The sequence below is a fragment of the Oryctolagus cuniculus genome, chromosome 9, assembly GCF_051225735.1.
Source record: "Oryctolagus cuniculus isolate XC-2025 breed Fujian yellow rabbit chromosome 9, ASM5122573v1, whole genome shotgun sequence".
NCBI classification, from domain to species: Eukaryota; Metazoa; Chordata; class Mammalia; order Lagomorpha; family Leporidae; genus Oryctolagus; species Oryctolagus cuniculus.
Genome location: NC_142875.1, coordinates 82,009,079 through 82,026,201, shown reverse-complemented (window position 1 = coordinate 82,026,201; position 17,123 = coordinate 82,009,079). Strand labels below are relative to the sequence as shown.

The 17,123-nt window shown below is 38.9% G+C and overlaps 1 protein-coding gene and 1 long non-coding RNA gene across 7 annotated transcripts in view; one reads left to right on the top strand and one right to left on the bottom strand.

Annotated features, from left to right (window-relative positions):
* The window catches only part of FRY (FRY microtubule binding protein), a 499,640-nt gene that overhangs the window by 368,386 nt on the left and 114,131 nt on the right, over positions 1-17,123 (top strand). For all 6 annotated transcript variants that reach the window (XM_008273531.5, XM_089304252.1, XM_002720581.6 and 3 more), the window contains 8 exons: positions 1,476-1,735; positions 2,159-2,348; positions 2,964-3,088; positions 5,446-5,503; positions 7,016-7,107; positions 7,315-7,487; positions 11,053-11,213; positions 12,402-12,512. In XM_008273531.5, the coding sequence (XP_008271753.4) occupies positions 1,476-1,735; positions 2,159-2,348; positions 2,964-3,088; positions 5,446-5,503; positions 7,016-7,107; positions 7,315-7,487; positions 11,053-11,213; positions 12,402-12,512 (1,170 nt within the window). The remainder of the gene's footprint in view (positions 1-1,475; positions 1,736-2,158; positions 2,349-2,963; positions 3,089-5,445; positions 5,504-7,015; positions 7,108-7,314; positions 7,488-11,052; positions 11,214-12,401; positions 12,513-17,123) is intronic.
* On the bottom strand, positions 4,218-6,435 carry LOC149124637 (uncharacterized). The gene is made up of 2 exons (XR_016213343.1): positions 6,325-6,435; positions 4,218-4,504 (listed from the first exon to the last, which is right to left on the bottom strand). It is a non-coding gene; the product is annotated as an uncharacterized LOC149124637 (long non-coding RNA).

The window sequence follows — 17,123 nt, the reverse complement described above, 5'->3', positions numbered from 1 at the left end:
AAATGAATTTTGAATTCTATTTTTCCGTGAACGTCTTGAAGTGCCCTCCTAATTTAAATGAACATGAAACCTGACAACATGTGTGAGCTTTTCTTGACCTTTTCTACCTGAAATTGAACACAGATTCCTATTATAGTGGCCTTGTTCTTCCTTATAGCCGTCATCACAACAACAGTTGCCTACACTATTCACCAGGCACAACAGACCTTAAGAGAGTGAATAGCTTGGAAAACGGTCCACCTTTATTTGTTTTATATGCATATCATACTGTCCTTCAGACACTAGTAGATGCTGTTCCTGTGACTTCTTTCTGTGTTTAGCAGGATCAAAATCTTAAGCCAGAGGTAACTAGGTCAGCAATATTGTCATTAGGAAGATGCACAAAAAGGGGAGCGGAGGAACGAGGGAAACAGGGCCTGCCTTGTGCCAGGTGTGTTTACATCTGTAATCTCCTATGATTTACTGAAAGATTAGGTGAGAGCACCATTATAATTCCCAAGCCATAAATTAAGTAGAGACCGCAGAGTGCAGCATTTTCCCAGGACACAGGCTTTGGACAGAGCTTGTGTTGGAATCTCACGACTGTGCTGATGCTCACTGCCCGCTGCCCACGGAAGCCACTATTGTAACACTCTTCCCCGTGGGAACTCATTGACCCAGCAGATAAAAGGGTCACATTAAATGCCCAACAAACTTTAAAGGCCATTTCCGCCCCTGATACAATAGCGGGACCATTTGAAAATTAGTATATCCTAAACTTTACTATCTAGACTTAAAAGAGAATGAAATATAAAAGCTTATCTTATCTATATCCTACCTATCTATACAACAAAAGCACATAGATACAGATATTTATCTGTCAAGAGGTTTTGAACAATATTTTTTGAAATATATATATTTTGGCCTGACTGCATAGAGCAAATATAAGTAGGCATCTTATTTAAGAAATCATCAGTTGCATTTCTAAAAGGCATTGTGTTCAGCCATCTCTAAATGAAGGGGAAGCTTTCTCAATCTGAGTAAAGATAGAGAAAATCACAAGTAAAAGTTTATGTTAATTACAAGGATTAAAATACACCCATGAATTTCAGAGATGAGTAACTTCCCAGAATTTTTTAATGATAAAGCCATGAATACCTTTAAATGAACTCATTTCAGGTATTTTTTTCAACAAACATGTGCTGAGCCACTTCTGTGCACTAAAGCACAGCACTGTGTGACATTAAAACTGTCACCATATGACCGCAGCCCTTAGACTTTGCACTCGCACTGCTTACCATCTAGCAGAAGAAACTGACGACTATGCAGCAGGGCTCATATGGCAGGTGCAGGAGAGGTGGTTCAGGTGCCGAGCCAGCCCTTCGCAGAGGTGGCCGGGAGAAACCCTGTAGAAGAAGGGGCCCCTCCCTGAGCCCTGATGAGGACAGGTGACTTCAGGTGAGTTTTCATTCACTGTCTCCCTCCTGCTCCTGCAGGCAACCTTGCCCTTGACCCACAACGTGGATCTGCAGTGGTTGGTGGAATGGAACGCGGTCCTGGTCAATAGCCACTACGATGTCAAGAGCCCGTCCCACGTCTGGATTTTTGCACAGTCTGTCAAAGACCCATGGGTGCTCTGCCTCTTCAGCTTCCTGCGGCAGGAGAACCTGCCCAAGCATTGCCCCACGGCCCTCAGCTACGCGTGGCCTTACGCCTTCACTCGGCTCCAGTCGGTGATGCCACTAGTGGACCCCAAGTAAGGGATCACTGTGCCCTCCTCTGTTTTGCTTGTTTTATGGTTTGCCCTCTTAAGTTTTCATTCTGTCTAAATGATTGGGATGCTATAATCATCCCCAGTTTCTGAACTTCCCACTATAGCATTCTTAACATTGAATAGAAGAACCACAAGTTTTTGTCCAGAGCTAGAGTTTTCTTTTTTTGTCTTAATAATCAATGTGATTATCTAAGTATGGACTCTCCTTGAACTCTTCATGGTTAAAGGAATCTTAAAGCTCACCAGTCCCCTACTCAGCCGCCCTTGCAGTGCAGATGGCCCCTAGACAATGCCTTTGATGGACAGTTGTCTCCACTTGAGCACCTCCTGTGATCTTCATTTAATAAGTGATATTGCAAACCTAGAACTTCATTTCACCCTTGTTTTTCACTCCCTGCTTTCTAGTAGCCCCATTAACGCCAAGAAAACCAGCACTGCCAGCAGCGGAGACAACTATGTTACCCTGTGGAGAAATTACCTGATTCTGTGTTTTGGAGTTGCAAAACCTAGCATCATGAGCCCAGGACACTTAAGGGCTTCCACTCCGGAAATAATGGCAACCACCCCTGATGGTACAGTGAGCTACGATAACAAGGTGACATGACATGCTTCCGAAGAATTCTTCTGTAAGGTTTTTTTTTAGCTTGTTTGTCTAGAGTTCCCAGTGCAACGTTGCACTGTGCCTGCCATCTGGAGTATTGTGGGATCAGATTTTCATCCTACACATTCCTAAATTCCATCGGGTGTTTATGTGAATAATTTATGACTCGTCCCCAACAAGTGGGAACCGAAGAGAAAATGAAGTTGAGAAACTTGCTTAAGACCGAGTGACTTGTGTTTACCAGTTCACTGAGTTGCATTCGTGTCTGACATGTCATTTCTCTCACTCCTCACCAAGAATTCCACCTGTAAACCATGCGCTGGTTATTTTGTTAAAGGTGATTTTGTAAACTGAGCTGGTTTTTCTACAAAAGGGAGAGGACTACTATAAAACATTTTTTCTTTAGAATTTGTGTCCCAGATGAGAAATACATTTGTTGTATTGCATTTATGAGGTTTTTTTTTTCTTCTTTTTTTTTTTCCTGAAATGATGGCAGTGCCTTGGGATGTGGTTCAGTACTTTGGAACTGTCGTATAGAATCCTTGTGTGACTAAGAGAACCGCCAGTTACCCTGTTACCTCTTTTTCACTTTTCATCTACTCATTTCAGGCCATAGGCACCCCATCGGTGGGAGTTCTCCTAAAGCAGCTGGTGCCTTTGATGAGACTAGAGAGCATTGAGATCACAGAGTCCTTAGTCTTAGGATTTGGAAGAACAAATTGCCTTGTTTTCAGGTACAGTAGTCTGCATGAGTGTTCTAAATTCATGCATGTGCCGCTGTCGTGGTTCGTTTTTGTGACTCCGGTTGAGTTTGCGTGTTGGTGTTTGCCGGGACGGTTGATATGCACTGTGTGGTTCCCTTTGTCTTCTTTGGTTGACGTACGTGTATCAGCCATTCCTTGCAACCACCTCACATTTTGCTTTCAGTCATTGCAACTTGAATTCTGCCTCCTAGATTTTATTTAACCTGTGGGCTTTGTTTAGGATTGCTATAAGTGAAGATAATTTTGTGTCAGTCCCCAGTTAGGCTACTCAGAAGCTATGATATCTAAATAATAACCACATCTAAAAAAAATAATAGTAACCTTCTCTGCTCCTCAGGCATTTACACAACACTCTCAAGGTGTAAGCACCCTTTGCAGTATATTCTGAAAATTATGTTGTTTTCGGTATAGTCAATTATTCCTGTAAGGCACTTTCTCTTCTTTAATAGGAGGAGACTTCCAAAGGTTTGTGAAATATGGGATAAGTTAGGGGCTGGAGCTGTGGAGTAGCAGGTAAAGCTGCTGCCTGCAGTGCCAGCCTCCCATATGGGCACCCATTCGAGACCCGTCTGCTCCACTTCCGATCCAGTTCACTGCTATGGCTTGGGAAAGCAGTAGAAGATGGCCCAAGTGCTTGGGCCCCTGCACCCACATGGGAGACCCAGAAGAAGCTCCTGGCTCATGGCTTTGGAATGGTGCAGCTCCAGCCTTTGCGGCCAATTAGGGGGTGAACCATCTGATGGAAGACCAGTCTCTCTCTCTCTCCTCTCTCTCTCTCTCTCTTTCTCCTTCTCTCTCTCCTTCTCTCTGTGTGCAACTCTGACTTTCAAATAGATAAATGAATCTTTAAAAATAAAAAGATAAGTTTGTTTTCATGCAAACATTTTTTAAATCCATGCATAGTTTTATTTATGATATCCACTTTCATGAACTTTTGGAAGACCTCTTCTATGTGAATTTCAAACATTTTTGCACCAAAATAAAATTCTTTTAATTCCATTTTCTAGCAAACCTTCTGAAGTCCCCTCATACAGCCAGCATACCTGGATTTCTGGGTCTTACATCTGCACAATAAATCCATCTATAGCAATATCAAAGCTTTTTTTAAAAAAGATTTATTTATTTTTTGAAAGACAGAGTTACAAAGATGCATAGGTGGATAGAGATAGAAAGAGAGAGAGAGAGAGAAAGAGAGAGGTCTTCCATCTGCTGGTTCCACTCCATAAATAGTCGCAACAGCCAGTGCTGTGCCAATCCGGAGCCAGGAGCCAGGAGCTTCTTCCGGGTCTCCCACACAGGTGCAGCGGCCCAAGCACCTGGACCACCTTCCACTGCTTTCCCAGGCCAGAGCAGAGAGCTGGATCAGAAGTGAAGCTTATATCTGTACTGGAGAAATCAGGGAAAAAAGCTAGGATTTGTATCTCTAAAATACACGGAGTTTATCTTCCTGTTCTTGGATTTTCTTGGAGTATGTAATATCATAAAACAAGGTGTCCTGCGAGAAACGTCACAGATTGTAGACAAAATGCAGAGATACTAGCGTGGCATCAGCCCAGATCTCCTACTTTGCTCTGTTTTGACATAGCAATTTAGAAGTTATTTCCTAAAGAAAGAACTAATTAGATTAGCAAATATCACTTGAGGTGGAGATCATGGGGACCGGTGAAGTGCGTGTATTCAACATAAGCTGCCTGTCAATGTGGTCTAAACTTAGATGTGTACCACCTAAGAGAAAAAGGTTTTGATGAGAACCTCAGGATTTTAATACTTGCCATAACATATTTATTATATAGCTCAAATAGAGAAATTGAACTCTGAAATCCAAAAAGACTCTATTTTAAAAATCAGCTGTAAATCAGTCTCCTGAGCTCAAATCTCAAAGGCAGTGCCAGAGTAATTGCACCTGTCTCTTTTCTTCCACTGGGACTAAAAAATTCTTGGGTGCAGGGACTCAGTTATATTTATTTTTAGTTTCATAGTTTATAGCAAAGTACTTCGAAATTTAGAAGCACTTGGAAAATATTATTTAATTGCTCAGGTAGGGGTTTTTGCCATGAGATTTCCAGATCATTTAAATAAGATCAAGTCATCCGATAGGAATTGAACCAAAATTATAGCTCAAGAACTGGGACTAAGACCAGCAATTTGGAATATGGGCCAATACATGTTTGTAGTTCACCACCTGGTAGGGAAATGGAGAAGTTAGGGGAGATTTTGTTGTCAGAAGCAAACTGAAAAAAATCAAGTGATGTGGGACTGAATATATTTGTTGACAAGTTAATTTTCAGTAACAATGAATACCAAATGTTGGGCTTTTTCCTTCATAGAGAATTGGTGGAAGAACTTCATCCATTAATGAAAGAAGCTCTGGAACGAAGACCAGAGGTGAGATTTTGAATTTAAATAATTAAGACTTGGTTTATTTGGACAATGATGTGAATTTACATCAAACTGAATGGCTCCCCTAAAGAATATAAGCACCCCAAGATGCATTTAACAATGAATTTTGATACTTCAATGTCATTTTCATTATTTAGAGTATTTAATATAATTTGATTCCTATTTTAAAGGATTTTAAATAAATATTTATTTATTTATTTATTTGAAAGGCATAGTTACAAAGAGAGAGACTCCAGTTCTCTGGTTCACTTTCCAAATGGTCACGACAAATAGGGCTGGGCCAGGCCAAATCCACAAGCCTGGAACTCTATCTGAGTCTCCCACGTCATTGGCAGCCTTCCACTGCTTTTCCCAGACCATTAGCAGGGAGCTGGATCCTGAGTGGAGCAGCCAGAACTTGAACCAGGGCCCATATGGGATGTCAGTGTCCCAGGCAGCATCTTAACCTGCACCACAATGCTGGCCCCTTAAAGGATTTTTGTGTCCTAAACATATAAATTTAAAACAACTTAAGCTGCCATGTATATGTTATAGACTTTTGCAAAAAGTTTGCATTAAAATTAATTTTAGTTTTTAGTTTTTTGTTAATAAGCAATCAGATACCCAAGAATATTATTTGTCTCCTCTGGCATATAACATTATTTTCTCTGATATGAATCCACTTCTAACGTACCAGCATTAAAAAACAAAAAAGGATAATGTACCAGAATAAGAAATAAATAAAAATGAGACTAAGAAGCTTTCCCTGTAGTAGATTTGATCAAGGAATAACAGAAATGGAGCCAATGGAATAAAAACAGAGTTACCTTGAGAGCACAGCTGGTGGAATTATTGGTGTCCCCTTCCACGAGTTTCAGATGCCCTGGACTTTCCACAGCTGCTGGGGGCACCTGGGAAGGGAGGCTCCTTAGTGCTCCACATTCCAACCTCATGGCATCTGTCCCACCCTGCTGAGGACCTGTTACCCCTATAGTCCATAATAGCAAGCACTTTCTCAAAGGATTAGGAAGAAAGAACGTGCATTTTGCCTTTTTTTTAAAATGATGTTCCTTTTTTAAAAACGTTATTTGAGAGGTAGAGTTACAGAGAGAGAGAGAGAAACACAGGGAGAGAAGTCCTCCATCCACTGGTTCACTCCCCAAATGGCCGCAACAGCCGGAGCTGGGCCGATCCAAAGCCAGGAGTCTCTTCTGGGTCTCCCACATGGCTGCAGGGTCCCAAGCACCTGGGCCATCCTCCGCTGCTCTTCCCAGCCATTAGCAGGGGAGTGGATCTGAAAAGGAGCTGCCAGGACATGAGCCAGTACCCATAGGAGATGTCAGCACTGCGGGAGGAAGCTTAACCTACTACGCCATAGCACCAGCTTTTTGTGCTTAGAAAATTTGCCTTTTGTGCTTAGCAAATTGAAATTGACTTGATTATGCCTCGCTTTAATACACATTCCTAAAGCAAGGTTAATACTGTTTTTTCCATATTCTTTTACCTCTCTCTCTGCAGAACAAGAAACGCCGAGAACGACGAGACTTACTGAGGCTGCAACTACTTCGAATTTTTGAACTTCTGGCTGACGCTGGTGTAATAAGTGACAGGTGGGCCATAACTCTACCAAACTGGTCTCTCTCTTCTTTTTAAAATATATTACCCTTAACTCGGCAAAGTAAACAAAAAATGCCCTCTTTTCCCTTTTGTTATGCTGTTACTCTGCAGTCTAGTTTAGGAACAGATTTTAGTATGTGCGTTCAGACCACGCATCTCATGGTCTGACAATCTTAAACTTTCCATTTCCTTTATTTCAGCACAAATGGAGCCTTAGAACGGGATACGCTAGCCCTGGGAGCTTTGTTCTTAGAATATGTGGACTTGACCCGCATGCTGTTAGAAGCTGAAAATGACAAAGAAGTTGAAATTCTTAAAGATATCCGGGCACATTTCAGTGCTATGGTCGCCAACTTGATCCAGTGTGTCCCAGGTAAGGTGCTAGATAGTCGCAAATCACTTTTCACCTTCGAAAAACATTCATGTTCTCTAGACTGTACCTTGCTCCATGATTCAACTGGCCTACGTGCAAATCTAGGACAAGATCTTAGATTTATTTAGAGATATTTGGAAATACACGTGAGAACAGATTGTTATAACTCAGCACAGAGTTGGAAAGGGAGCAGTGGGAATTCAGTTTGACTTTGTGCATGTCATTCCTACTCTATTTAATTTCCATTGAAAATGAACTTGTGTGATTTCCATAGGAAAGGAGTAATTTAGAAGGCACATTCACAGAGACTTCATTTTTTCCTCACTATCTTTGTGCTAACCTGTACACATGTAATATCAGCAATATCCCTGCTGTCTGACTCACTAAATAGAATTTTTTTATTTAGTAAATATAAATTTCCAAAGCACAGTTTATGGATTACAATGGCTCCCCCCCCCCATAATTTCCCTCCCACTCGCACCCCTCCCATCTTCCGCTCCCTCTCCCATTCCGTTCACATCAAGATACATTTTCAATTATCTTTATATACAGAAGATTGATTCAGTATATGTCAAGTAAAGATTTCATCAGTTTGCACCCACACAGAAACACAAAGTGTAAAATACTGTTTCAGTACTAGTTATAGCATTACTTCACATTGGACAACACATTAAGGACAGATCCCACATGAGGAGTAAGTACACAGTGACTCCTGTTGTTGACTTAACAATTTGACACTCTTGTTTATGGCGTCAGTAATCTCCTTAGGCTCTAGTCATGAGTTGCCAAGGCTATGGAAGCCTTTTGAGTTCGCCGACTTCGATCTTATTCAGACAGGGTCATAGTCAAAGTGGAAGTTCTCTCCTCCCTTCAGAGAAAGGTACCTACTTTGATGGCCCTGTTCTTTCCACTGGGATCTCACTTGCAGAGATCTTTCATTTACGTCTTCTTTTTTTTTTTTTTTTTCCCAGAGTGCCTTGGGTTTCCATGCCTAAAATACTCTCATGGGCTCTTCAGCCAGATCTGAATGCTTTAAGGGCTGATTCTGAGGCCAGAGTGCTGTTTAGGACATCTGGCATTCTATGAGTCTGCTGTGTATCCAGCTTCCCATGATGGATTGTTCTGTCCCTTTTTGATTCTATCAGTTAGTATCAGCAGACACTAGTCTTTTTTGTGTGATCCCTTTGACTCTTAGACCTATCAGTGTGATCAATTGTGAACAGAAATCGATTACTTGGACTAGTGAGATGGCATTGGTACATGCCACCTTGATGGGATTGTATTGGGATCCCCTGGCACGTTTCTAACTCCACCATTTGGGGCAAGTCCGATTGAGCATGTCCCAAATTGTACATCTCCTCCCTCTCTTATTCCCACTCTTATATTTAACAGGGATCACTTTTCAGTTAAAATTTAAACACCTAAGAATAATTGTGTGTTAATTACAGAGTTCAACCAATAGTACTAGAACAAAAAAATACTAAAATGGATAAAGTATTACATTGTACATCAACAGTCAGGACAAGAGCTGATCAAGTCACTGTTTCTCATCGTGTCCATTTCACTTCAACAGGTTTCCCCTTTGGAACTCAGTTAGTTGTTGCCGATCAGGGAGAACATATGATATTTGTCCCTTTGGGACTAGCTTAATTCATTCAGCATAATGTTTTCCAGATTCCTCCATCTTGTTGCAAATGACCAGGTTTCATTGTTTTTGACTGCTGTATAGTATTCTATAGAGTACATGTCCCATAATTTCTTTTTCCAGTCTACTGTTGATGGGCATTTCAGTTGGTTCCAGGTCTTAGCTATTGTGAATGGAGCTGCAATAAACATTAATGTGCAGACAGCTTTTTTGTTTGCCAATTTCATTTCCTTTGGGTAAATTCCAAGGAGTGGTATGGCTGGGTTGTATGGTAGGGTTATATTCAGGTTTCTGAGGAATCTCCAGACTGACTTCCATAGTGGCTTAACCAGTTTGCATTCCCACCAACAGTGGGTTAGTGTCCCTTTTTCCCCACATCCTTGCCAGCATCTGTTGTTGGTAGATTTCTGTATGTGAGCCATTCTAACCGGGGTGAGGTGAAACCTCATTGTGGTTTTGATTTGCATTTCCCTGATTGCTAGTGATCTTGAACATTTTTTCATGTGTCTGTTGGCCCTTTGGATTTCCTCTTTTGAAAAATGTCTATTGAGGTCCTTGGCCCATCTCTTAAGTGGGTTGTTGGTTTTGATGTTGTGGAGATTCTTGATTTCTTTGTAGATTCTGGTTATCAACCACTAAATAGAATTTTAAAGTAATTTTAATTTTAAGTAAACTTTTTGTAAGTAAAAAAGTAAAAGTGAAAAAAATAATTAAAGTAAAATTTTAAGTAAATTTTACATTTGATTATTACATTATTGAGAGAATTATCGTTCACAGAGCAAGTGGATGTGAAACATTTTCATTCTGATAGAATCAGAAAATAATATAGCTGGTCAATTGGTGTAAAAATTAATTGAAGGTTTTTTAGTATAATTCCAAAAAGCCTTCAACTCAGTTAATGTTTCTACTTTTCATGATGTGGATGTTAAAGATCTTAATGATCCTCTTCATCGTTAAGGACCCCAAATAGAGATTTAAATTAACTTTTCCAGTTGAAGTGCATTTGTTTGAAATTCATACTCTATACTAAACGTCACAACTCTTCCTAAAAACAGGCAGTAGCAGTCAAGAAAAGTTTTATACATAAGCTAACAGGAAGTGTTGCAGTTTCTGAGATACTAATTAGAGAACAGTGTCTTTGGTCCCATTTTTGATTGCTGCTTCCTTCTGAGTCTAGGTGCTACTGACTGCTATGGGAGGAGAAGGAGAGCACACACTTAGAAAATTCAGCTTAACATTTGAAATACGTTTCATTACCTAAAGAAAAATAGAATTAGGAAATCAAATTGACCCTTTCCCCAAAACTTAAGAATCTGGTACAAAAGTGCTTCAAAAAGTTCATGGAGAGGTGGGTGTTTAGCCTAGCAGTTAAGACACTGGGTCCGACACCCGTGTACCACATGGAGTACTGATTTTGATCCCAAGCTCTGCCTCTTGACTCCAGCTTCATGCTGATACAGACCCTGGGAAGCAGTGTTGTTGGCTTAAGTGGTTGGGTTCCTGCCATTTCTGTGGGAGACCTGGACTGAGCTCCTGGCTCCCAGCTTTGGCCTAAGGCTCAGCCCTGGCTAATGTGGACATTTCGGGGTTAAACCAGAGGATGGGAGCCTTTCTCTCTCTTTCTCTGTTTGTGTGTATTTGTGTGTATGTCTGCCTCTCAAATTAAAAAGAAGTTCAAGGAAAACTGAAATTAAAACATAACTATTTTGATTGTAGAAAATTTTGAAATCCATGAATACTTTTTTTCATAATAGGTGTTTTCCATGAACTTTTAAAGTCCCTCATATGGAAAGATTTCAGTTTTTTACACCAAAATTTTATTTTCTAATTCCATTTTTCCCACACTTTCGGAAGCCTCATTGTGGAGCAGTGATACAGACCTCAGTGTGGGAGACTCTAACTCCGCGTTTTTCTCCCTAGTTCACCACCGAAGGTTTCTCTTCCCCCAGCAAAGCCTGCGGCACCACCTTTTCATCTTGTTCAGCCAGTGGGCGGGACCCTTCAGCATTATGTTCACTCCTCTGGATCGCTACAGTGACAGAAATCATCAGATTACAAGATACCAGTATTGTGCATTAAAAGTAGGTGACATTTCCTCACTGAGTTTTGTCAGATCAATGGTGTGTTTCCTCAAATTAACAACCATACCTTAAATATAAGGCTAAAATAAATAGCATAATATTATTGATGTGATAAAATTGAAGTGCAAATGCAAAAGTATCAAATAGGCATACTTATAAAAATAAACGCATTCACTGAGTTCAGAATTTACATATAAACATAGATATTTGTAAACATGTAAACATGTAAATATGAGTATTCCAGTTCTGGTCACAATTTCAAAATGGAAAACTTTGGCAAATTCCCACTTTTATCCATTGTTTCTACTATTTGGGAACCTTGAGATTTTTCTAATTTACCCCTTAATAGCTGTCTTACAAATAAACTTGCAACCCAAAACAGAAAGGTGGCACTCAAGTTCAAAATCTACCAAGGGCTGAGTGCCCTGTCCAGTCTCCTCCTCTCCCCCAGTCCTGCGATCACCAGTAATAAAATTTCCATGCAACGAGGACTGATCAAAGGCTTCACAGCATGACTCCTTACAGCCCCATTTATTTTAGAAAATTAACTTTATATCAGTTCTGTTATTTGTTCTACAAGTTAGTGACTCTCAGTTGACCTTGGCCCCAGTGGAGCTAATTTATGCGATGGTCCTCACAGTCTATTAGACCTGGTGAGTGTACATCAATCAAGATCCCCCTTTGACCTGTCTTCCCTTCATTCTTCTCCCCTCTGTAGAAACTGAAGTTCACATTTTTCATTTTCTTTACCGTTGGTAAAGGATCATAATTATTTTTATATTTTTCATAGTTTGTCAACCCAGTATATTACTCAAATAGTGTTAAAAAAGCAAAATTTGAAAAAGCAGTATTTCTCTTATAAGCAGAATGCACTCAAAATCGCTGAAGAAAAATGTGTTTTAAACGTTGTGAAATGGTCATTTTCCTTTGATTGTTCATGCTTTCATCTAAAGATTTGTGATAGTCATAAAATTATACATCCACAAAGTTAAATTTATGGTTTTTAACACATAAAAAGAGCTGAATTTGGAATCTTTTATTTTTTATTAAATCTACTAATGAAGTCTTTGAAATCTAGGAAAAATACTGCCTTTAGAAGTCTTTTATTTGTAAATCTAATAGTTCTGTTTTATAAAAACAAATTTGTCTAGGTTTCATTTTCACATTTTGTTGTGTTTTTATTCTCAGGCGATGTCGGCAGTATTGTGTTGCGGCCCTGTTTTTGACAATGTGGGCCTCTCTCCAGATGGCTACCTCTATAAGTGGCTTGACAACATTCTAGCTTGTCAAGATTTACGAGTAAGTAATAAGCAAAAGTACATTGTTTTTGAAAGTATTGTTCACAACACAATCTCTTCATGTATTAGCTACCCAAATTATTCACATTACAACTATGATACGGGGTCAAAAACATGGTAACATTTACTAAAATTTATCATAAGTCGGGTTATCAAGCAAGTCTTCACAAAAGTCAAATGAATTCTATATTCACAGTAACATTGAAGTAGTAGTGAAAAATGAAAAGATAATTTCAGTGCTGTGGCACAACAGGTTAAGCTACCACTTGTGACACCAGCAGCACATATTGTATGTGGGAAGGCCCTGGATGATGACCCAACTGCTTGGCCCCTGCCACCCATGTGGGAGACAAAGATCGAGTTCTTTGCTCTTGACTTTGGCCTGGCTCAGCCCTGGCTGTTTTGACCATTTGGTGAGTGAACTAGTTGATGGAAGATATTCATTCTCTCTCTCTCTATCTCTCCCCCCCCCCCTTCACTCTCTTTCAAATAAATAAATCTTTAAAAAAAAAATCCAGTTAACCACTGAGTCAAATAACTAATATAATAGCGATGGAAACTGGAAAATATTTTAACTGAAGAATAATGAAAATACTAAACTGGGCTATAATAAACTCTTGCTTAGAATGAAATGTTTAGACTTAAAAAATGCATGTATTAGAAAGAAAAAAGGCTCATAATCCATCCTAATAATATCATATCAGTAATAGGATATCAGACTCCTTAAAAAGTACAATGAATGAAATAATAGCAATAAGAACAGAAATTAATGAAAAATAGTTTTACTGTTTAATAAGCACTAATGTCAAAAGTTTAATTTGTTAGAAGACTAATGTACAGGAAGAAGAGGAAAATCTGAGTATTCATAGAAGTATTAGAGAAGAATCAGGAAAGAAAATAAGAAATAAAGAAAACTAATACCAGATGACTTTGCAGATAAATCCTGCCAAACATTTAAGGAACAGTTACATTGATTAAATAAAAATTATTAAAAAGAGAAAACAGATCAAGAGTAAATACATCCCAGTACATTTAATGAGACCAGCATAACCTTAACAGTAAAATTGGACACATATATAACAAGAAAAAAAATTAAAAGACAATTGCATTCATAAATTGAATTCAGTGATAGATGTGTGTGTATGTGTGTATATATATATATATATATATATACACATATATATAAATGGTGATTCATATAACCAAACTTTATTTAAGAACTGCAGGTTGGCTTAATGTTCAAATACAAATAGCTTTCAGTTCATTGCAAAAGTACAGTCAGCATTCTGTATCCACATCCACAAATTCAACCAGTCATGGATCAGAAGTAGAAAAAAAGATTGTGTCTAAGTATAGACATGTACAGACTTCTTTCTTGTCATTATCTCCTTAAAATGTAGTCTAACAACTATTTATGTTGCATTTACATTTTAATAAGCTGCATAATGTAGAGATTATGTAATCTAGAGATTACATTGGAGGATATACATAGGTTAGATGCAAGTACTGTCATTTTTTTTTTTTTTTTATTTGACAGGTAGAGTTTTAGACAGTGAGAGAGAGAGACATAGAGAAAGGTCTTCCCTCTGTTGGCTCACTCCCCAAATGGCCACAATGGCCGGCGCTGTGCTGATCCGAAGCCAGGAGCCAGGAGCCTTGGGCCATCCTCCACTGCCCTCCCAGGCCACAGCAGAGAGCTGGACTGGAAGAGGAGCAACTGGGACTAGAACTGGCGCTCATATGGGGTGCCGGCGCTGCAGGCAGAGGATTAACCAAGTGAGCCTCAGCACCGGCTCCACTATGTCATTTTTTATAAGAGACTTGAGCGTACATGGATTTTGGTATCGTGAAGGGTTGCGGGGTCATGGAACCAATCAAGGGATGACTGTATATTGAAGTATCCTTTCTGAGATTAGAATGACCAAGGAAGCCCACTTTCAACACCACTATCAACATTATACTGTAGATCCTAGGCAGTGCATTAGGAAAGAAAAGATAAAAGGAGTGAAAAAATACTTATTCACAGATACACATTTGTATACGTGGGAAATCAAAAATAATCTATTAAATGTTGGAATTAATAAGTGAATTTCGTAAGGTTGCTAGTTGAAAGTAAAAAAAATGTGTTTCCGTATGGCAGCAGTAAACAATTGGAAAAATAATTTTGTAATTATACAATGTATAGTAGCATCTTTTAACTAGGAATGAATATTAACTATTTAGGAATAAATCTCAAAAATGTGCAGGACCTCTTACATAGAAATATATAAAGCACTAATGGGAAAAACTGAGAGAATAAATGGAAGAATATACCATACTCATGCACTAGCCATAAAGATGTCAATTCTCCATTAACATGATTTTTAGATATAATGTAATCTCAAAGTCCTAGAAAGATTTTTGTAGCAACTGTCACATTTCTTTTAATTTTTTATTTATTTGCATATCCATTCAATTTTATTTGAATGGCAGAGACACAGAGACAGATGGACAGAGATCCTTCATCCTGATTCACTCCCCAAATTCTTGCAACAAGCAGGGGAGGACTGGGCTGAAGCCAGGAGCCAGGAACTCAATCCAGGTCTCTTATGTGGGTGGCAGACAACCACTTACTTGCGTGGTTACTGCTGCCTTTGAGAATGAGCATCAGTAGAAAGCTAGAATCATAAATGGAGCTGGGCCTTGAACTTGGACACTTTGATGTGGGATGCAGGCACGCCAAGCAGCATCTTAACTGCTGCACCAAATGCCTGTCCTAACAAGTTTCTTTTAAAATAAATATGTGGAATTAGAATGGCAGATGTCCTAAACAGCACTCTGGCCTCAGAATCAGCCCTTTGGGCGTTCAGATCTGGCTAAAGAGCCCATGAGAGTATTTTAGGCATGGAAAGCCAAGACACTCTGGCAAAAAAAAAAAAAAAAAAAAAAGTAAATGAAAGATCTCTGCAAGTGAGATCCCAGTGGAAAGAACAGGTCATCAAAGAAGGAGGTACCTTTCTCTGAAGGGAGGAGTGAACTTCCACTTTGACTATGACCCTGTCTGAATAAGATCAAAGTTGGCGAACTCAAAAGGCTTCCATAGCCTTGGCAACTCATGACTAGAGCCTAGGGAGATTTCTGACGCCATAAACAAGAGTGTCAAATTGTTAAGTCAACAACAGGAGTCACTGTGTACTTACTCCTCATGTGGGATCTCTGTCCTTAATGTGTTGTCCAATGTGAATTAATGCTATAACTAGTACTCAAACAGTATTTTACACTTTGTGTTTCTGTGTGGGTGCAAACTGATGAAATCTTTACTTAATATATACTAAATCAATCTTCTGTATATAAAGATAATTGAAAATGTATCTTGATGTGAATGGTAGGGGAGAGGGAGCGGGAGATAGGAGGGGTGCGAGTGGGAGGAAAGTTATGGGGGGGGGGGGCATTTTAACCATAAACTGTGCTTTGGAAATACTTGTTAAATATTCATCAAATAATTTTTCATACAAGAAAAAAAATTGTAAAAAAATAAATAAATAAATATGTGAAATTAAAAAGGATCAAGAATAGCTAAAATAATTTTGAACATCATAAAGTGAAAACACTTACTTTAATAGACTTATAAACTCACAGTGATTAAAACACTGTACCATTGGCCAAAGAATAAATAAATACAGTGGAGTAAAATGCAGAAGGCAACTGGAAAATGGCCCACAAATATATAAGGACACTTCTTTTATATCACAGGTGACATTAGAGCTGTGGGGAAAAGAAGGTTTTTTCAATGAATGATTTTGGTCAATTAAATAACGATATTAAAATATATATACATAAATTTGATTCCTTTCTTACTCTGTCTACTGAGATGCATTGTAGGTGGATTGTGCATCTAATGTAAAAGCTCAAATACTAAAATTTCTGAAAAATGACACAAAATAACATCTTCTTCCTGGAGGTTACAGTAAAACTTCCTAAACAGGATGCAAAAATTATTGGCCATGTGGAAGGAATGAGTAATGACTTTTGTTCTCTAAAATACATTTTTATTAGTGAAAACAGGCAGCCATAGATTGAGATGTTGGTATCACATAACCAGGAAAAAGTTCTTACCTAGAATATATAAAGGACCCTTACAAATTAATAAGGGCAAACTGAGTAAAAAATGAGCCAGAAACGTAAGTGATTCACAGAAGGCATTACTGAAATGGTCAGTAAATAGAAGAAAAGGTTCTCAAGCTCATTTGTAAGTAGTTCATTCAGGCTGCTACTATGAAATACCATAGAGTGTGTTAGCAACAGAAATGTATTTCTTACATTCCTTGTTCATGGACAGCTATCTCTTGGCTATGTCCTCACATGGCCAAAGGGTAAAGGTAACTAAGGCCAGTCATGAGGACCACTCTCTCAAGATCCAATTACCTCACCTCTAAATATTGTCAGAGTAAATGCTGGCAAAGATGTGGAGAAAGGGGAATTCTTTTACACTGTTGATGGGAATGTAAATTAGTGCAGCCACTGTGGAAACCAGCACGGAGATTTCTTAAAAAAAAAAAAAGTAGAAATAGAATTGTCATGTGACCCTGATCCAGCAATCTCACCACTGACAATATACCCAAAAGACATGAAC